General features: G+C 45.0%; 1 protein-coding gene across 1 annotated transcript; it reads right to left on the bottom strand.

Annotated features, from left to right (window-relative positions):
• Positions 1 to 914: 914 nt before the first annotated feature.
• LOC127007579 (uncharacterized) lies at positions 915 to 5,312 on the bottom strand. Its single transcript, XM_050878743.1, has 7 exons — positions 5,174 to 5,312; positions 4,455 to 4,559; positions 3,957 to 4,092; positions 3,239 to 3,355; positions 2,656 to 2,865; positions 1,818 to 1,952; positions 915 to 1,621 (listed from the first exon to the last, which is right to left on the bottom strand). Exons 1-7 carry the CDS (start codon positions 5,206 to 5,208, stop codon positions 1,499 to 1,501), a joined length of 861 nt encoding a protein of 286 aa, XP_050734700.1. The 5' UTR covers positions 5,209 to 5,312; the 3' UTR covers positions 915 to 1,498.
• Positions 5,313 to 15,855: the final 10,543 nt, after the last annotated feature.

Genomic DNA, 15,855 nt, shown 5'->3' with positions numbered 1-15,855 from the left:
TATATATATATATATATATATATATATATATATATATATATATATATATATATATATATATATATATATATATATATATATATATATATATATATATATATATATATATATATATACTTTGTTTCTCAGGTCAAGGTCAATACCACCCGATGCAGTGTCTCAAATATAACTTAAAAAAATATATATATATGAAAAGATCTACCTTGTTTTTTTTTCTGATTCCACAGGTTTATTTTTATTCCTACGATTTTTCCCTTCCTCTTTTTCTGGCCAGTGTGGAGCCGCAAGTAGCTTAACGTTGGCCCCATACCTGGCGAGTGTGTGTGTGTGGGTTGTGTTAGGGCCTAGGGGGGGAACAGGCCGCGATGGGACGAGACGAGATCACCTGGCGAGTGGTGGCGTGGGCTGTGTTACGGGGGGAATACGCCGCGATGGGACGAGAAATGTGTGTCGGCGTTATGTTGCCAGGCTCATAAAACTCCGGTAAAGGGAAAGCGGTGTTTGTGCCGCTCCAGATAATCTTTTTTTCTTCCTTTCCCTCTCGTGCTGTGACGCAAACCGACCTTGAACTGAGTGTATTCCGATGTGAGAGGATTCTGCTCCTAGAGGCTTCAGAAACATAGAATATTCTCTCTCTCTCTCTCTCTCTCTCTCTCTCACACACACACACACACACACACACACACACACACACGTTCCATGAAGATGTATAAATGATATCGTTTTCTCTTTTTATTTTATTTTATATAACATTTGCTTTTCAACGTAATTGTTTTCCTCTAATATTTATGTTAATATTAGCGTTATCAGGAAGAATTAAATGCCACTGCATCAAGCAATAATCCTTTTTCCATGATAAAAAGAATTAAATCGCTGTCTGTGTTATTTAGCCTCTAAAATTCGTTAAAGTGTGTGTGTGCGTGTGTGTGTGTGTGTGTGCAGAATGGCCAATGATATGCCCTGAATGGCTGTTGATGGGTCTTGGAGGTCTCTTGTCTCGGACTGAACTACTGCAGTCTCACTCTCATTGACTGCTGTTATCTGGGCCGCGTGGGCTCGGGGTGTCGCTAGCTCATATCAAGGCTCCTCCCTCCGGCCTCAGCCATTCATTCCACGGGATCTGCTGATCTTATGATTTCCTTCTTGAATAATTCTTTAAGCTTTTCGATGAATGTCGCTACCTTCTACAAGAGTGAGAAGTACCAACAATTAAAAATAATCTTTGCCTCACAAGTACTGCGTTGTATTGTCATGTGTGGGATGCATCGTCAAAAAGTTGCTGTGAAATTTGTGCGGCGCCCTGAGGTATTTTTGGCCTAGTCAGGTACTCTTCGTATCATGGATGCTGTTTATAACACCAACACACGAAAAACCTGCCAGATCCACATTTGGATACTATTTCCTTCAACTTTCTTGTCACTGTTACTTTCAATCTTTTTGTCTCCAGATCAACGCCTTTTTATGCGGCCGTGGCACCCATCCCGGGACGTGCCAGCCGCTACGTGTGGCGGGGCGGCGAGGCGACCTTTTCCATCGTGTCCAACTGCTTCACTTCGTCTTCCAGCGCCTCCACCAGAACACTCTCGATCTCCTCCCCTGCCGCCGCCGCAACCACGCGTTCCTGGAGGTGAGGGAAATTCTCTCTCTCTCTCTCTCTCTCTCTCTCTCTCTCTCTCTCTCTCTCTCTCTCACTTTTTCTTTATTTTCTCGTAAGCACACTATGTTCCATCACTAATCCCTTTTTCTCGTTCTTTTTGTTTGTCTCTTCCTCCCTCCTTCGTTCCTTCCCTTCATACCTTCACTTGCACACGTATTACCTGAAGAGTCCTCAAGGCGACGTTCTTGGACATGGCGTTTTCCTGCAGGTTCTTGTAGTAGTTGTAAACAAGAGCGTCCCATGGCAGCTCCGACAGGATTTTCTCTTCTTTTAAGTTGTCCGTCCATTTCTCACCCTGCGCATCAGAGGTAGTCGGAGTAGAAGCGTGATATAAGATTACATGAAAGGGAATGGTGTAGATATAGTGTGTTTAAGAGTCCTCATTTGTTGCGTAACGCCGTTTTCTGTTGATATGACTCGTGAGATCTTAGAGGGTAGACTTTGGTAAGCTATGACTGGCGGCTAGGAAAGATATGAATGTGTCGACTATCGAGATAGTGCAGCGCCCGTGCGAACACAACCCACCACCCGTCATATACACACCTCTACCTCTTCTCATTTCCTCTAACAGAACCTTGTCTTCCATTACACATTCACACCGTGCCGCCCCTCATCCAACGTCTGTCACCCACACCCACCCAATCCACTGTCCCTAATTTGCCTGCACTAACATCCCCAGCCTCATCTTCCTTTCCTCCTTTTGTGTTACTCTCCCCGTACCTTTGCTAACCTCTCTCCCAGCATGTTATCCCTCACCCAGCGGTGCCAGATTATCGTATTCACCACATCGTATTTATTACTTTTAAGCCTCAAACTCTCGTACCTACACAAATAACGATAGAAAATTGAAGTTAGCGTTAAAACTCCTATTTATTGATGTTTGTTTGTTTGTTTTTGATATAGTTATTGGTCAGAAACTACGAAAATGCAATGCGATGAGTACGATAATTTGGTAACGCTGCCCTCACCCATCACTCTCCCGTCACCACGCCACCCACCTCCGACACGTGCGCCAACAACGCCTGCCTCGCCACAGGGTGCAGCTTCAGTTCTTTCTCACGCTTCTTTAGCTCCATAAACTCGTCTCGGGGCAGCGCGCGGCCCAGGTCGTACAGGAGTTCCCACACACTGATGTAGACCTGCTGTTTCACTTCCGGCATGATGAGCTCCTCCTCGACCAGCCCCGCCGCTCGCTTGTCCTCGTCCTCCTGCATGACGAGGAACGGTAACATGATGACTGCAGTGTGTGTGTGTGCGTGTGTGTGTGTGTGTGTGTGTGTGTGTCAATGCTGCCAGATTGTCGTACTCTGCCTCTTATGTTTGCCGATTTCCGACCCAAAAACTGCTTTCATCACCCAAATAACTGCCTTCATATATGGCTATCGTTTAAATGGTTAATCAATGGTGTTTCTTGGCAACATTTATGGGCCAGAAACCGGTAAGTACGTGGCTCTGAGTACGATGATCTGGCAACCTTGGTGTGTGTGTGTGTGTGTGTGTGTGTGTAATTACGTATTCCGTCACTGTAGTCCAAGTTGAGGACGAGGACGAGACAAAACAATGAACCCTTCGCATTCTTACCTTGTACTTGCTCTCCTCGAGGACCACAGAGGCTACGGCCACCACCTCCTCTGCCAGGGCGTCCTCCAGCACCTCGTCCAGCAGCATTTTTTGGAGGCGTGGATCATTGTCGAACACCTGCAGGACGGGAGTGTGGCGGGAGGCTCAGTGGGCGGGGATAACGTATGATTTTTAGTGGGGCAGAACATAGGAAGTTGTTTGTGTGCTTACCATGTCACTAATGGTTGTGTTGTCGAGATAGGCTGAGACCGAATCATTATAACAGAAAGACCAAGGTTGTGATAAGCGTTGTTACAATAATTTGATATCATATAGTTCATGCTGCACTTGTCAAAAAGACACATAGAAATGGAACTAAGAAGTGTGTGGGTCTAAGGGGATCATGCTATATACACGAGACACCCAAATGATAAACGTTTTCTCTACCGAGTTGCCATTTGTGGGGGTCATGGAGTCCTACTTCTTACACGAGCCACCCATAAAAAGCCGTTTTCTCTGTATCACTATAGGAAAACTTATATGGATAGCTTGTATATTTCTACACGGACAATACCAATGGAATAGCCACGGGATGAACACTCATTTCATTCCTTTGCACTCACTTCATTCCTCCTCATTTCATTCCTTTTCATTTCATTCCTTCTCACTCACTTCATTCCGTCGCACTCATTTCATTCCTTCCACGAGATGAACGTCCCATAAACAGCCTCCTGCCCACCTGTGCCTGGGACTTGAGCCTCCTCTCCTCCTCCCGCCGGGGCTTGGGCTGCGCGGCGCGGAGGAGCTCGTCGCTGGTCTCGTAGTAAGGCATCGGGTGCTCCTCGCCGTCAGCAAGCACCGGCAGCAGCACCAGCCTGACGGAAGAACAGGCGAGAAGGAAAAGACAGTGAAAACGACCACTCACAGCTAACTGAACCGCGTCATTTTTTTTTTTTTTTTTAGTTGTTATCAATATTTTAATCTCTTGTTACTTTGGGAAGAGATAACTCGTGTGCAAGTCTCGCCTCATGGTTTAAACTAATGTGATCGACTTGATTCTCTATCCCATGTCAATATGTCCGTTATTTCCTCTCCTGCACTGGTAAACTTTGGAATAGACATCTTAGAAAAGCACAAAACTATTCAAGACTGGACTATTCAAGACTAAGAACTATTCAACGTCACACAACACACTGGCGGGGCGGCGCACAGACACATTAGCTTTGCACAGACACACCTCCCGGAGTGACGCTCCTGCTGACGGGACGGGGACGCCCCTCGGAAGTCACGCGGGGAGGAGGCGCCACGCCACTCATCAGTAGGCTGCCCGAGGACACCCAGTCTGGAAGGGGGAAAGGGACGTGCGTAAGGCTGGGGCCATGTCCTCAAACACTTCGGGGCTTACACTCCCGCATATGATAAGGCTTTCCTAGACGTGGTGTTAATGTTTTCGTGGGAAGTTTTATGAGCTTGGTGGTAGTTTGACAAGGCTTCTGCACCATAATTGTGAAAAAATACACTCAAGAGAACCCGGCTGTTCTCTCTTGTGGCCTTAGGAAATGGATATTGAGAGCCCAAAGCGTCTGAGAATACGGGCGCTGAAGAGGAGGCGTAGGGTAAATAAATCCATGCTTTCGACGACGTTTTGAGGCAGACCATTCCATACATTAATGACACGGTTGAAGAAGAAGTGTTTTGACTTATCTGAGTTGAAACGCTTCCTCGTTATTTTGTATCCATTGTTTCTTGTTACACTTGATTGAGAGACTGTAGAATATTGGTCGCTTTACAAACACTCAGCGCCTTCCAGAACTCCCGTCACTATGCTCGTCATCACCAATATTTACGTGATGGGTCGTGAGACAAAGAAGAGTTAAAGGGTTGTCGGCATGTATAGTTTTAATTTTCTTCATATATATTCGATTTTTAAGTTAGGTTAGGATAAAGCATACCCACCTGGGGAGTCTGGGGCTGCGGGACTTGAGGGCCATGAGGTCAATCAGGGGTTAAGGGCACGGCAGAGGGAGATGTGGCAGCTTCAGACACCCATGAAGCCTTCTGTCCGACCAAGGGTACTGGAAGGGTCGCCACCTGACAGCCTGGAAGGAATGAGTGATGGTGTGTGTGTGTGTGTGTGTGTGTGTGTGTGTGTGTGTGTGTGTGTGTGTGTATCAGTCACACACACACACACACACACACACACACACACACACACGCTCTTCTTCATTGCATATTATCTGTCTTGCGGCTGAACTGTTTCATATATACCGTTCATTGATACTAAACACACACACACACACACACACACACACACACACACACACACACACACACACACACACACACACACACACACACACACACACACACACACACACCAAACAAACGAACGAACAAACCTGCACACAATGAACATTAATGTTTTGTCGTTAATCTGTACCTTGCATTTAAACTTTTCCATTTATAATTAATGTCGCTTTAACAGAATGAAATATATTGTTAGCACGCGATTCATCAGTAACCCGCGGAATGTCATGCACGGAAAAGACCTTCACTGCATGTTTTTTTCTGCTTGGTAAGGCACAGAAAGGCCCATCACTGCACGGTCTTCTCCGCTTACGGCACAGAAGAAATGTCAATAAGGCGGCCACACATCAGCATTCCTCCCACGAGATTCCTGACCGCTGCCTGCCAACGCACTACTCAATCCTTTGTTAGACCATCAAAGTAACGCCGCTATCGCCTGCAGGAATGGTTATGGGCTATTTGAAGCGAATCTTAGCTCACCTGGACGCTGCCGGGACACTCACTTCCCCTGCACACTAGCTCTTTGCCCTGACTCTTGTGGTGATGGTGGTGGTGAAGGTGGGGGAGGACTGCTGGTGAGGAGAAGAGGGGGACGGCGAGGAGGTGGAAGCGAGAGGGAGAAAGACCAATAGTTTCCAGGCGACCTCCTGACGCAAACAATACACCAATTATAGACACGGATATTCCAGAGAGTACGTACGCACAGCTGACACCGTGACACACACACACACACACACACACACACACACACACACACACACACACACACACACACACACACACACACAGTTGCTCTAAACCCATTAGAATGAAGAATGAAGACCATGAGTTGGATCATTAGAGAGAGAGAGAGAGAGAGAGAGAGAGAGAGAGAGAGAGAGAGAGAGAGAGAGAGAGAGAGAGAGAGAGAGAGAGAGAGAGAGAGAGAGAGAGAGAATCTGTGTGTGTGTGTGTGTGTGTGTGTGTGTGTGTGTGTGTGTGTGTGTGTGTGTAGCTGAGGTGACAGATGTGTCTCCGCTGCCGTGTGTTTGAGTCTCAGTAACTCAGGGTTTGTTTGCACTTCAGAGTGTTGCCTGGAGGTGGGGACGGGGGCGTCGGGAGGCAGCGCGGCCAGGCAAGCATCGCCACATGCCACACACCGCCGTGCCTGCATGGGTGGGCCCGTGCCACGCTTCGGACGCTCGCACGCTACTCCTTGCCTACAGGTAAGTGTGTGCAACCAAAATAGACAAAGTAGAATAGATATATATATATATATATATATATATATATATAAATATATATATATATATATATATATATATATATATATATATATATATATATATATATTGGTGTAGCCAGTGAGTAATTCTCTTTCAAACTAACGTGGTTGAAGGAAACGGCTTTTTCTGCTTTATCCAGCTTCTTCGGCTTTTACTCTATTTGACTCATCAACTCTCTTTTGACTATTGACCGTCAAAAGAGAGTTGATATGACAGCTAGAGAAAACGCAGCAGAAGCTTGAGAATGCAGACACAGCCGTTTCCTTCACCCTCGTTTGTTTGAAAGAGGATATATATATATATATATATATATATATATATATATATATATATATATATATATATATATATATATATATATATATATATATATATATATATATATATATATATATATATATATATATATAATTTCATCATTCCTATTCATCAACTCGCAGTGTATCTTAGTGTTCTGTTTATCTTCCTATGTTAAAACTACCCATGTTGAATGATTTATTATGAAAAGGGTAAGCAGAAAATATTATGTTTAAAAACTACTTCCCTACAACTACTGTTGTAGTTTTCACTCAAATGATCACTATTATATTAGTTCCTCGTCTTTCAGTGTGCGCACAGTATTCGTACTTCGTCTGTTTTATATTAAACATTACTTTTTGTTGTGACTTTGACGTCGGGCTTATGCTCGGGCACATCCTTCTAGTTTGTAACTGGGAGGGAGTTTTCATCATCAGACAGGTGATGCTTTCATTGTTACATTGTTTATTGTGCACATTGTTCACTTGGGCTGGCCTCTGTCGTGGCGTAGTGTGTGCGTGTGTGTGTCTGTGTGTGTGTGTGTGTGTGTGTGTGTGTGTGTGTGTGTGTGTGTGTGTGTGTCGGTGCTGGCGTGGCGTGGCGTGGGAGGGCGTGTCTCATCTGGAATCCGTCAATCAGCACGGTCAGGGAGCTGCTAGCGGGTGATGAGCTTAGAATCAGCACGAGGAGAGCCGCCCAGACACGCCCGCGCCTCCTTCCGGGTGTCGGGCCGTGGCTGTGAGTGCCGCCCTTCGCCGCCTAACTGTTCCCTTGCTTCCAAATTTAATGCCGCCGCCACTGGTGCCGCTCCTCCTCCTCCTCCTCCACGCGCCGCAGCCAGGAGCACTCAACGTAACCAAGTGCGTCCCCTCCCCCTGCCCGGCTTCCTCCCTCCTCCTCCTCCTTCTCCTCCTCCCGCCGTGCCTCAGGTAGGCCCGTAAACAATCCGAGGCGCGCGAGACACGTTATGAGTTCTGCGTTGTGCGTTTTTTTTTTCTTTTTTATCTACTTCTCTTTACATCTTCCTGCCGATTATTGTCATTTCCCTTTGTGTTTGTTGGCGTGCAGGAACGCGTGTGCAAGATGTTCTACTTTTGCTTGTTTTCGTGAGCTTGTTGAGGTGTTTTCAGGACGTTTTGAATCTTTCCAGTACAGCCTTTGGTGGTTCAGAGTTCAATTTATGTATTTCCGATTTACGTTATTTGGAGGAAAATTTTTGTGTGTGGCGCCACAGTTCTGAGCAAATTACTGAGATGTGGCGGTAATATGAAGTCTGTGTTTTACTTGCATCAAAAAGTTCACGCTCCCCAATAAAGCATGACATCAAATTATTGGACACTCGTATGTATTTTAAGTAGCATCTCTTTTTGCCATCAGAATGCCTCCATTGCCTCCGTAGTTTCCGTAGCTATAAAAAATAAATATTAAAGATATGAGAGTAGGCGAACTTTAAAATTTGTCCCTAAAATCCTTGGGCCTTTGCTCTTGAGATATTCCTCTCTTTAAAGGGATGGTTTGGAGTGGTTTCTTGCTATATTCCTCTCTTTAAAGGGATGGTTTGGGGTGGGTTCTTGCTATATTCCTCTCTTTAAAGGGATGGCTTGGAGTGGGTTCTTGCTATATTCCTCTCTTTAAAGGGATGGTTTGGAGTGGGTTCTTGCTATATTCCTCTCTTTAAAGGGATGGCTTGGAGTGGCTTCTTGCTATATTCCTCTCTTTAAAGGGATGGCTTGGGGTGGCTTCTTGCTATTCCTCGGAAGGCACCGCTGGAACACATTCAAATCTTGGTGCTCATCGATCCGAACTCGCTGCCGGCACAGGACTCAAGGAAACAGCTGAAGGAATGTGCAAATGTTGGAAGTTCATTGAAAGACAGATGCATTGAAGAGATATATAATTGATCCTCCTCCACCTCCTCCATCTCCTTTTGCTCCTCCTTTTCCTTCACATTCTTACTACTATATAGCTTAACATTTTTCCCTTCACTGTTAATACCGAAAGGACGCTGAAAGATTGGTTGTGCCTGTGAAAGTATGCAAAGGAACTATTCAGGCAGCGTTTATCATTTTATTTATCATTTTTTATGCATTAACAGGAACCTTTGGTAGTGTGAGGTATGAAGAGGAGGTGAGGAGAGTTTTTGGCGGGTCTATAGGCCAGATCAACAGGTGAAAGGTTAGAGAAAAAGCCCTCCTCCTCCTCCTCCTCCTCCTCCTCCCATAGTCATCCCGTTGCTTCCGTTCCTCTCTAGAGGGTGACACACTGTTATCCCATCGTTTCCGCTACACGCTACGGCTGATATCGTAGAGGAGGGAGATGGAGGGTGGAAGAGAGGGGGGAATGGTGTTATGTATGTTGAGAGGATTAGATAAAAAGAAAGAGAACGGGCGGAGCATGATCTTAGGACGGAGCGCAGGAAGATGGGAAAGGTCATATAGGGGGAGGAGGGGTTAAAGGAGAGAAAAATAACATTGGGATGAAAAGAAGCAAGAAAAATGGAAGGTTTGGGGAAGTGAAAGGGTGGAGAATAAAGAAAAGGAGTGGGGAGGTAAGAGAATGGGAGAAGGAAGCTGAGAAAATAATTAAATGTGTTGGCAGGGATAGAGGATTAAGTAGGAGATAGAGAGTAAGAGGGAAAAGTGAGAGGATAGAAGGATGAAGTTGAGAAAAGAAGGAAGTGGATGAGGAGAAGGAAGGAGTTGAAGGAAAAAGGGAAGTAGGTGTAAAGAAATAAGATGGTGGAAGAAGATGGAAAAAAAGAAGGATGGGTGTTGTAAAGTGGTAAGGAGGGTAGAAGAGTAAAGGAAGGGAGTGGGTGGGGAGGAGAAAAGAGGGAGAGGAAATAAAGGAGGATGTGAAATAAAAGAGGAAGCAGAGTCAAACCTTGCGTCATGTTTAGTGAAGTCGCCCTTCGTGGTGGTGGTGGTGGTGATGTTGATGCTGTGTGTGTGTGTGTGTGTGTGTGTGTGTGTGCCCTAGAGGGAGTTGCTGGGAACGAGGCGGGGGTGATTGTAGTATCAAGAGTCGCTTGGTTTGACGCAACCACTGACGTCATGTAGCGATAGAAGAAAATGTCAATATATTACTTAATGAATCACATCTACATAATTTCATTTATATTTCTTCATACATTAACAGGAACCTTTGATGTGCTGCGTTTGTGAAAATGTCTGAATGAAGTAATAGTAGAAACAATGATGTCATAATAGACTGAATTAATTAGGCATTCAAATGACCAAATCTGCATCAAAACAAGCGAATTCATGAATAAAATTTTCATAAAGATAAACGTTCTCAATGAAGGTGTGTATGAATGAACAGAGGCAGGCAGTATTTGTGAATGAGAACACTAAATATTTGAAACGGCCAGATCTCTCTGATATATAAAAAAAAATATATATAACTAGTTTCTTACATCATTAAAAGAGTTTGACTGATTTACTATTTGCTCATTTTTTATAGTTGGACTGTAGACTAAAGGAAAATTATATAGAATCAAAGGCACAAGATTTCATAGACTTGTGAATCTCAAGCGACATGGGACTATGATAGTGGATCGCCTCCCTTGATCTTGTTTCCAACCAGCGGCCACCTTCCTCCCGCTTGCCTCCCTCCCTTCCCGCCGCCCTCTTCGTCTGGTGTTGGTCACGGGCTTATGATCCTCAGCCATTGTGTAGGAGGGAAACAGTGACCATAACACACACACACACACACACACGCACACACACACACGACAGCTGCCCCATTGAGTGCTCTTAAAAAAAAAATGTTACTCTCTTACACATCCAGCAGACTGACATGAACGTCTTTGCTAAATATTTACAAATCACACTTCATTTGCCATCATGCTATTTAATCATCAGTCACTAAACGAATTAAATTACTTTCTTGCTACATTATTTACTTGTTAGGTTTCCATTTTACTCGTTTATCTGCATTTTCTTCCTCTACTATATCACTCATTATGGTAACCTGAAATGCTTGTGATCTAATTCTCACGTACCTAATTTTCACACTAACTTTAATGAAGGCCACTCACTAGGCTTACATGTAACTCATTTACCTGTATACGCCGTTCCCTAAATGATTAAGTATGCTAATTTATGGACTAGTGGCGGTCTGTTCTTGTCATGCGGTAGCCACAAGCCTCCTCTGTATCCTCCTTTCCCCCGTGCAAGGCCTTTAGGGCACTCAAACACGCTGTTAGTTTATACCGCCCTCCTCCATTTTACTTTATTCGCTGTGTTTGCCGCTTCCTCGCCTCTGCTTGGTTTGTTTTCATGTGTTTACCCGCGCGTCTTGGCTTACCACACCACCTGCCGCTTGAAATGTGTCCAGTTTGTTGGGAGTGCACACAGAATATGCCCGAATGGATTTTCATTTACTCGCTCTGTTTGCCTCTTCCTCGTCTTTGCTTTGATCTGCCTTCCGTATGTATCTTTCAGTGCTTCACATACCAGCGATTTTAACTCCATTTTTTCTTTAGCGTCGTATTAGTTTTTTTTATTTTTATGTGGTTAGTTTGGCGTTTTACTTCCATTTTTGCGACGGAGTTTGGAGGTGTTATTTTTTTTTCACAGCGAAGGAAATAGCTCAAGGGTAAAAAAAGAGAAAGAAAGAAAGAAAACAACAATGAAAAAAAGCCCGCAAATCACTGTTCCTATAAAAGAGAGTTTAGAGGGATTTTCACAGTTAAAATTCGACACATTACAAACTCAATCATAATAAAAGCGATGTATCTTGTTTCCAACCAGCGGCCACCTTCCTCCCGCTTGCCTCCCTCCCTTCCCGCCACCCTCTTCGTCTGGTGTTGGTCACGGCATGGGAATCATCCATTCATTGTGTAGGGAGGGAAAGACAAATCAACACAACCAAACTATAAACACGCCTTGAAAAACTGGTCAAGAAAAACAAAACAAATCAGTCACATTATTGTTGATGCGGACGAAATTACCGAAATCGACCTCTCTTTTGGCCACTCTCTTTCATAGGAGCAGCGATTAGCGGGCTTTTTTTTTTCCTCTCGCTTTTTTTTTTTTTTTTTTTTTTGCCCTTGAGCTGCCTCCTTAACTATAAAAAAAAATGCGACGTTAAAAAAAATTCAGGCGTAAGTAATTCCCGCTTCATGATACGCAGAATTGAGCAACAAGTATTTTCGTGGATCCGTTGACCTTGTTTTCCGGGATGGCGTCGGGTGTGAACTCCTTCCTCCTTCCTCCTCCTAACGGTCGAGGGTTGTTTGTTGTCCTTCGCTCAGGCGGCGGCGGCAAAGAGGAGGTCCTGCAGGAGGCCGAGTGTTGCTGCCGCGCCCTCCTGCCATATGATAGACCCACATATTGAGGCTAGACGATCCCTATTTTTTTTTTTTTTTTTTTTTTTTTGTGTGTGTGTGTATGTGTGTGTGTATGTGTGCTCGGAATGAAGTGTTAAGTATACAGTGATGAAAGAAAACGAGTCATGAGGTGAAAATAAAGTAAGGGAAATTATAGACTGGAGTGATATACTGGAGCAGGGCTTGGTGTGTCTATAGAAGAATCGTGTGCAAGGTGGTATAGAGGTGATGGATTGGGTCATTACGGAAAGGCAGTAGTGGTAGCGATCGATGGAGGGAAGAATACAAGAATACGGAGAAAAGGGTAAAGATGACGGAATGGAAAGGAAAGGGGATTGTTATTAAAATGATTGTAGGGATAGCAAAGTATGAGTAGGAAAGCCATATATAAGTGGGTATCATAGACCAAATATGTGTGAAGATGTTGATAATGGTTAAGGAGGTGAACGATAATAATGACACAGGTAATGATGGCACAGATAAACATGACATAATGAATATAGACGAAAGCAGATTGCACAGTGGTTGCGGGAAGAGGTATGACAATAATGTGTGTGTGTGTGTGTGTGTGTGTGTGTGTGTGTGTGTGTGTGTGTGTGTGTGTGTGTGTGTGTGTGTGTGTGTGTGTGTAAGCATTTTGTTTTGGCCAGAGATCGGATGGGGCACTAATTAATTTATAAGCTATGAGTCGACGGAGAGTACAGAGGGAAGGAGAGGAGGCAGGGAGGCAGGGTAGGGGTGACACCGGGATGTTTGTCAAGGAGGGTATAGTGTGGCCTCTCAGCGCGCCTTTAGACCCCATTAAAGTCCATAACTCAGCGTGACCTTGGCCCCTTGACCATCAACATCCACCCACTCCTTCCTCCCTGACCGTGTGCCTGCTATTCATATCTTCATAACTCATCCTCCTTCGCCTCTTTCTCTTCCCCTTCCTAGGCAGCAGCATCTGGGTTGGAACTCAAGCGTATTTATTTTTATTTTTTTCTCTTTTTTTCCGTCACGCGCGCTGTTTTTTCACGTCTCAGCTGGGGGTGGGAGGGGAGCGGGGCGTCTCTCAGCTGACCTACATGCTGGGGTGAGTCAGCTTGAAGGAGGAGGAGGAGGAAGAAAGTGGGTGAGAGCGGAGAAAGCGGAAGAAAGGGCAGAAAAGAGCAGGCCGGAGCGGAGAAACTGCTTAATGATAGGGAAACAAGAGTAGAGCGTAGGGTGAGTGGCAGCCGTAGGGAAATTACTGCCTCTTGACTTACATCCCACTTTCTGTATCCACTTACGGTAAACTTAATATCTTACGTCTTTCCTTTAAGTTAATGAATCTCTCCCTGAATCTCTTTCTCCTACTTCTGCCGAGTAAATTCTGCCTTCAAATGAATCTCCCTCTTGTTCAGCGTATTGTTCGTGTTAATTCTCGAAAAATACGTAAAATTTTCAGTCAACACCTCACTTTCATTCGCGTTTTTGTGAAGACTTGTGGTTAATACAGATAATTCGTGTATCAGTCGGTCTGCAATTTCAATCAAGCCCACTTTCGCATAGCCGCTCTGTGTGTGTGTGTGTGTGTATGTGTGTGTGTCCACCCTTCTCTCGGCGCAAAGGAAGAAAGCAAGGAAAAATAAATGTACTGATAATAGAAGGAGAAAAAGACTTGTATCATACAGGTAAGGCACGGCACGAGGGCACACACACATTGCTCTTTCATTGATGTTGTGCGCTTGGGGAACACGGGACGGAAATGCGAGACAGGTATTCGCTGTATAGAATTTGCCTCGTATGTATATGTATGTGCTGGAGGAGGAGAAGGAGGAGGAGGAGGAGGAGAGGGAAAAAAGGGGCAGAAAGTGAACGAGAAGGCGGAGAAAAAGCAAGGCGGAGAAGAGAAATCCTGAATATTCTCTCTCTCTCTCTCTCTCTCTCTCTCTCTCTCTCTCTCTCTCTCTCTCTCTCTCTCTCTCTCTCTCTCTCTCTCTCTCTCTCTCTCTCTCTCTCTCTCTCTCTCTCTCTCTCTCTCTCTCTCTCTCTCTCTCTCTCTCTCACACACACACACACACACACACACACACACACACACACACACTCACTAATAGCAATGGACCTGTTAAAACCTCGGCATTATAAAACCATGTATCCAAAACGTGATCATGGCCTGGGAAACCACAAACTTACCTGCAGCGTTAGAGAGAGAGAGAGAGAGAGAGAGAGAGAGAGAGAGAGAGAGAGAGAGAGAGAGAGAGAGAGAGGGAGAGGAAGAGGGAGAGAGAGATGCATGCAGTACCTTGAGAAAGAGAAATGTAATGTTTGCTTGGTTAAAAGAAAGGATGGAGGAGGAGGCGGAGAAGGGTGGGAAGAAGAGGGCGATGGGGGTGATGGGGACGCAGGTCATAGGGTGATGGGGTCATGAGGGCGAGGCAAACGGGCCCTTGACGTAACTTGTGACACACGGTTTTCCTTCTCGGCGGTGAGCGTGTTTCCCTCTGCTCGCCCTCGCCTCCAGGAGCTTGAATCTTTTGTCTTGATTCTCGTGGACGTGAACTCTCGTGATCGCCCTCTCGACGTTGTTACGTTTGTTATTGTTGACGGTACTGGTGGTAGTGATAGTTTTTATTTACCTTTTTCTTTTACAGCAAGCGAGGCAGCTCAAGGTAAAAAACAGGAACAAGAAAACAAAGCCAGCTATAGACGCTGCTCCTAACAAAACAAAAAAGAAAAGGACCCTAAAGGACATGTCAGTTTTGGATGGAGAGGTGATGTAATAGGGAAGGAAGTAAACACGTGCAAGGAACCGTTTTTCACACCTCCTCCTCAACTGTGTTATTAAAAGATGACAACAAAATTAAAGTGGCTGTGAAAAGGCCGCAGGGAGACTCAATTAAATGACCCCTGGGAGGGCGTCTCGCACCTGGGCCTCCTGCTATCACCTGCACTCACCTGTGGAATCCTACGTGAGAGAGAGAGAGAGAGAGAGAGAGAGAGAGAGAGAGAGAGAGAGAGAGAGAGAGAGAGAGAGAATTTTCCATCATACGGTTTATTACATGAAAGCTTTCTCTGTCATGATGCACGTTCTTAATATAAGTTTGGCAGTTAATAAGGAAAACGGACTACGATGGAGAAGGACAGTTATTTTTTTTTTCTGCCAGAGTAAGTCAGTAAGATATATTTTTCTCTGCTCTGTGTTCGCTTCTCTTCCTCTTCTTCCTGCTCCTCCTGCTTCTACTCCTCCTCCTCCTTCACCTGCCTCCACTCCCTCGTGACCTTCCCCAACAATTACTGCTACTCCCAACCCCTACTTCCCACCTTCCCTACTGCTCTCTTGAGACACTTCGCTAATCACCCAGGTGGCTCTAATCCTTTTCCTGTGTCTCCCTCCCTCCCTCTCTTCTCTTTCTTTCACTTCCGCCCGCGCCTTCCCTTCCCATGACATTCCTGCCTTCCCATCCCATTCA

The sequence above is a fragment of the Eriocheir sinensis genome, chromosome 35, assembly GCF_024679095.1.
Source record: "Eriocheir sinensis breed Jianghai 21 chromosome 35, ASM2467909v1, whole genome shotgun sequence".
Lineage (NCBI taxonomy): Eukaryota > Metazoa > Arthropoda > Malacostraca > Decapoda > Varunidae > Eriocheir > Eriocheir sinensis.
Note: the sequence above shows the minus strand (reverse complement) of the source record. Positions and strands in the feature narration are given on the sequence as shown.

Coding starts and splice junctions, on each gene's coding strand:
- LOC127007579 (XM_050878743.1), bottom strand. CDS start 5,208: ATGGCCCTCAAGTCCCGCAGCCCCAGACTCCCCAG. Junction 3,356..3,956: donor GGCTCAAGTCCCAGGCACAG/GTGGGCAGGAGG, acceptor CCCGTCCTGCAG/GTGTTCGACAATGATCCACG. Junction 2,866..3,238: donor TCGAGGAGAGCAAGTACAAG/GTAAGAATGCGA, acceptor CTCGTCATGCAG/GAGGACGAGGACAAGCGAGC.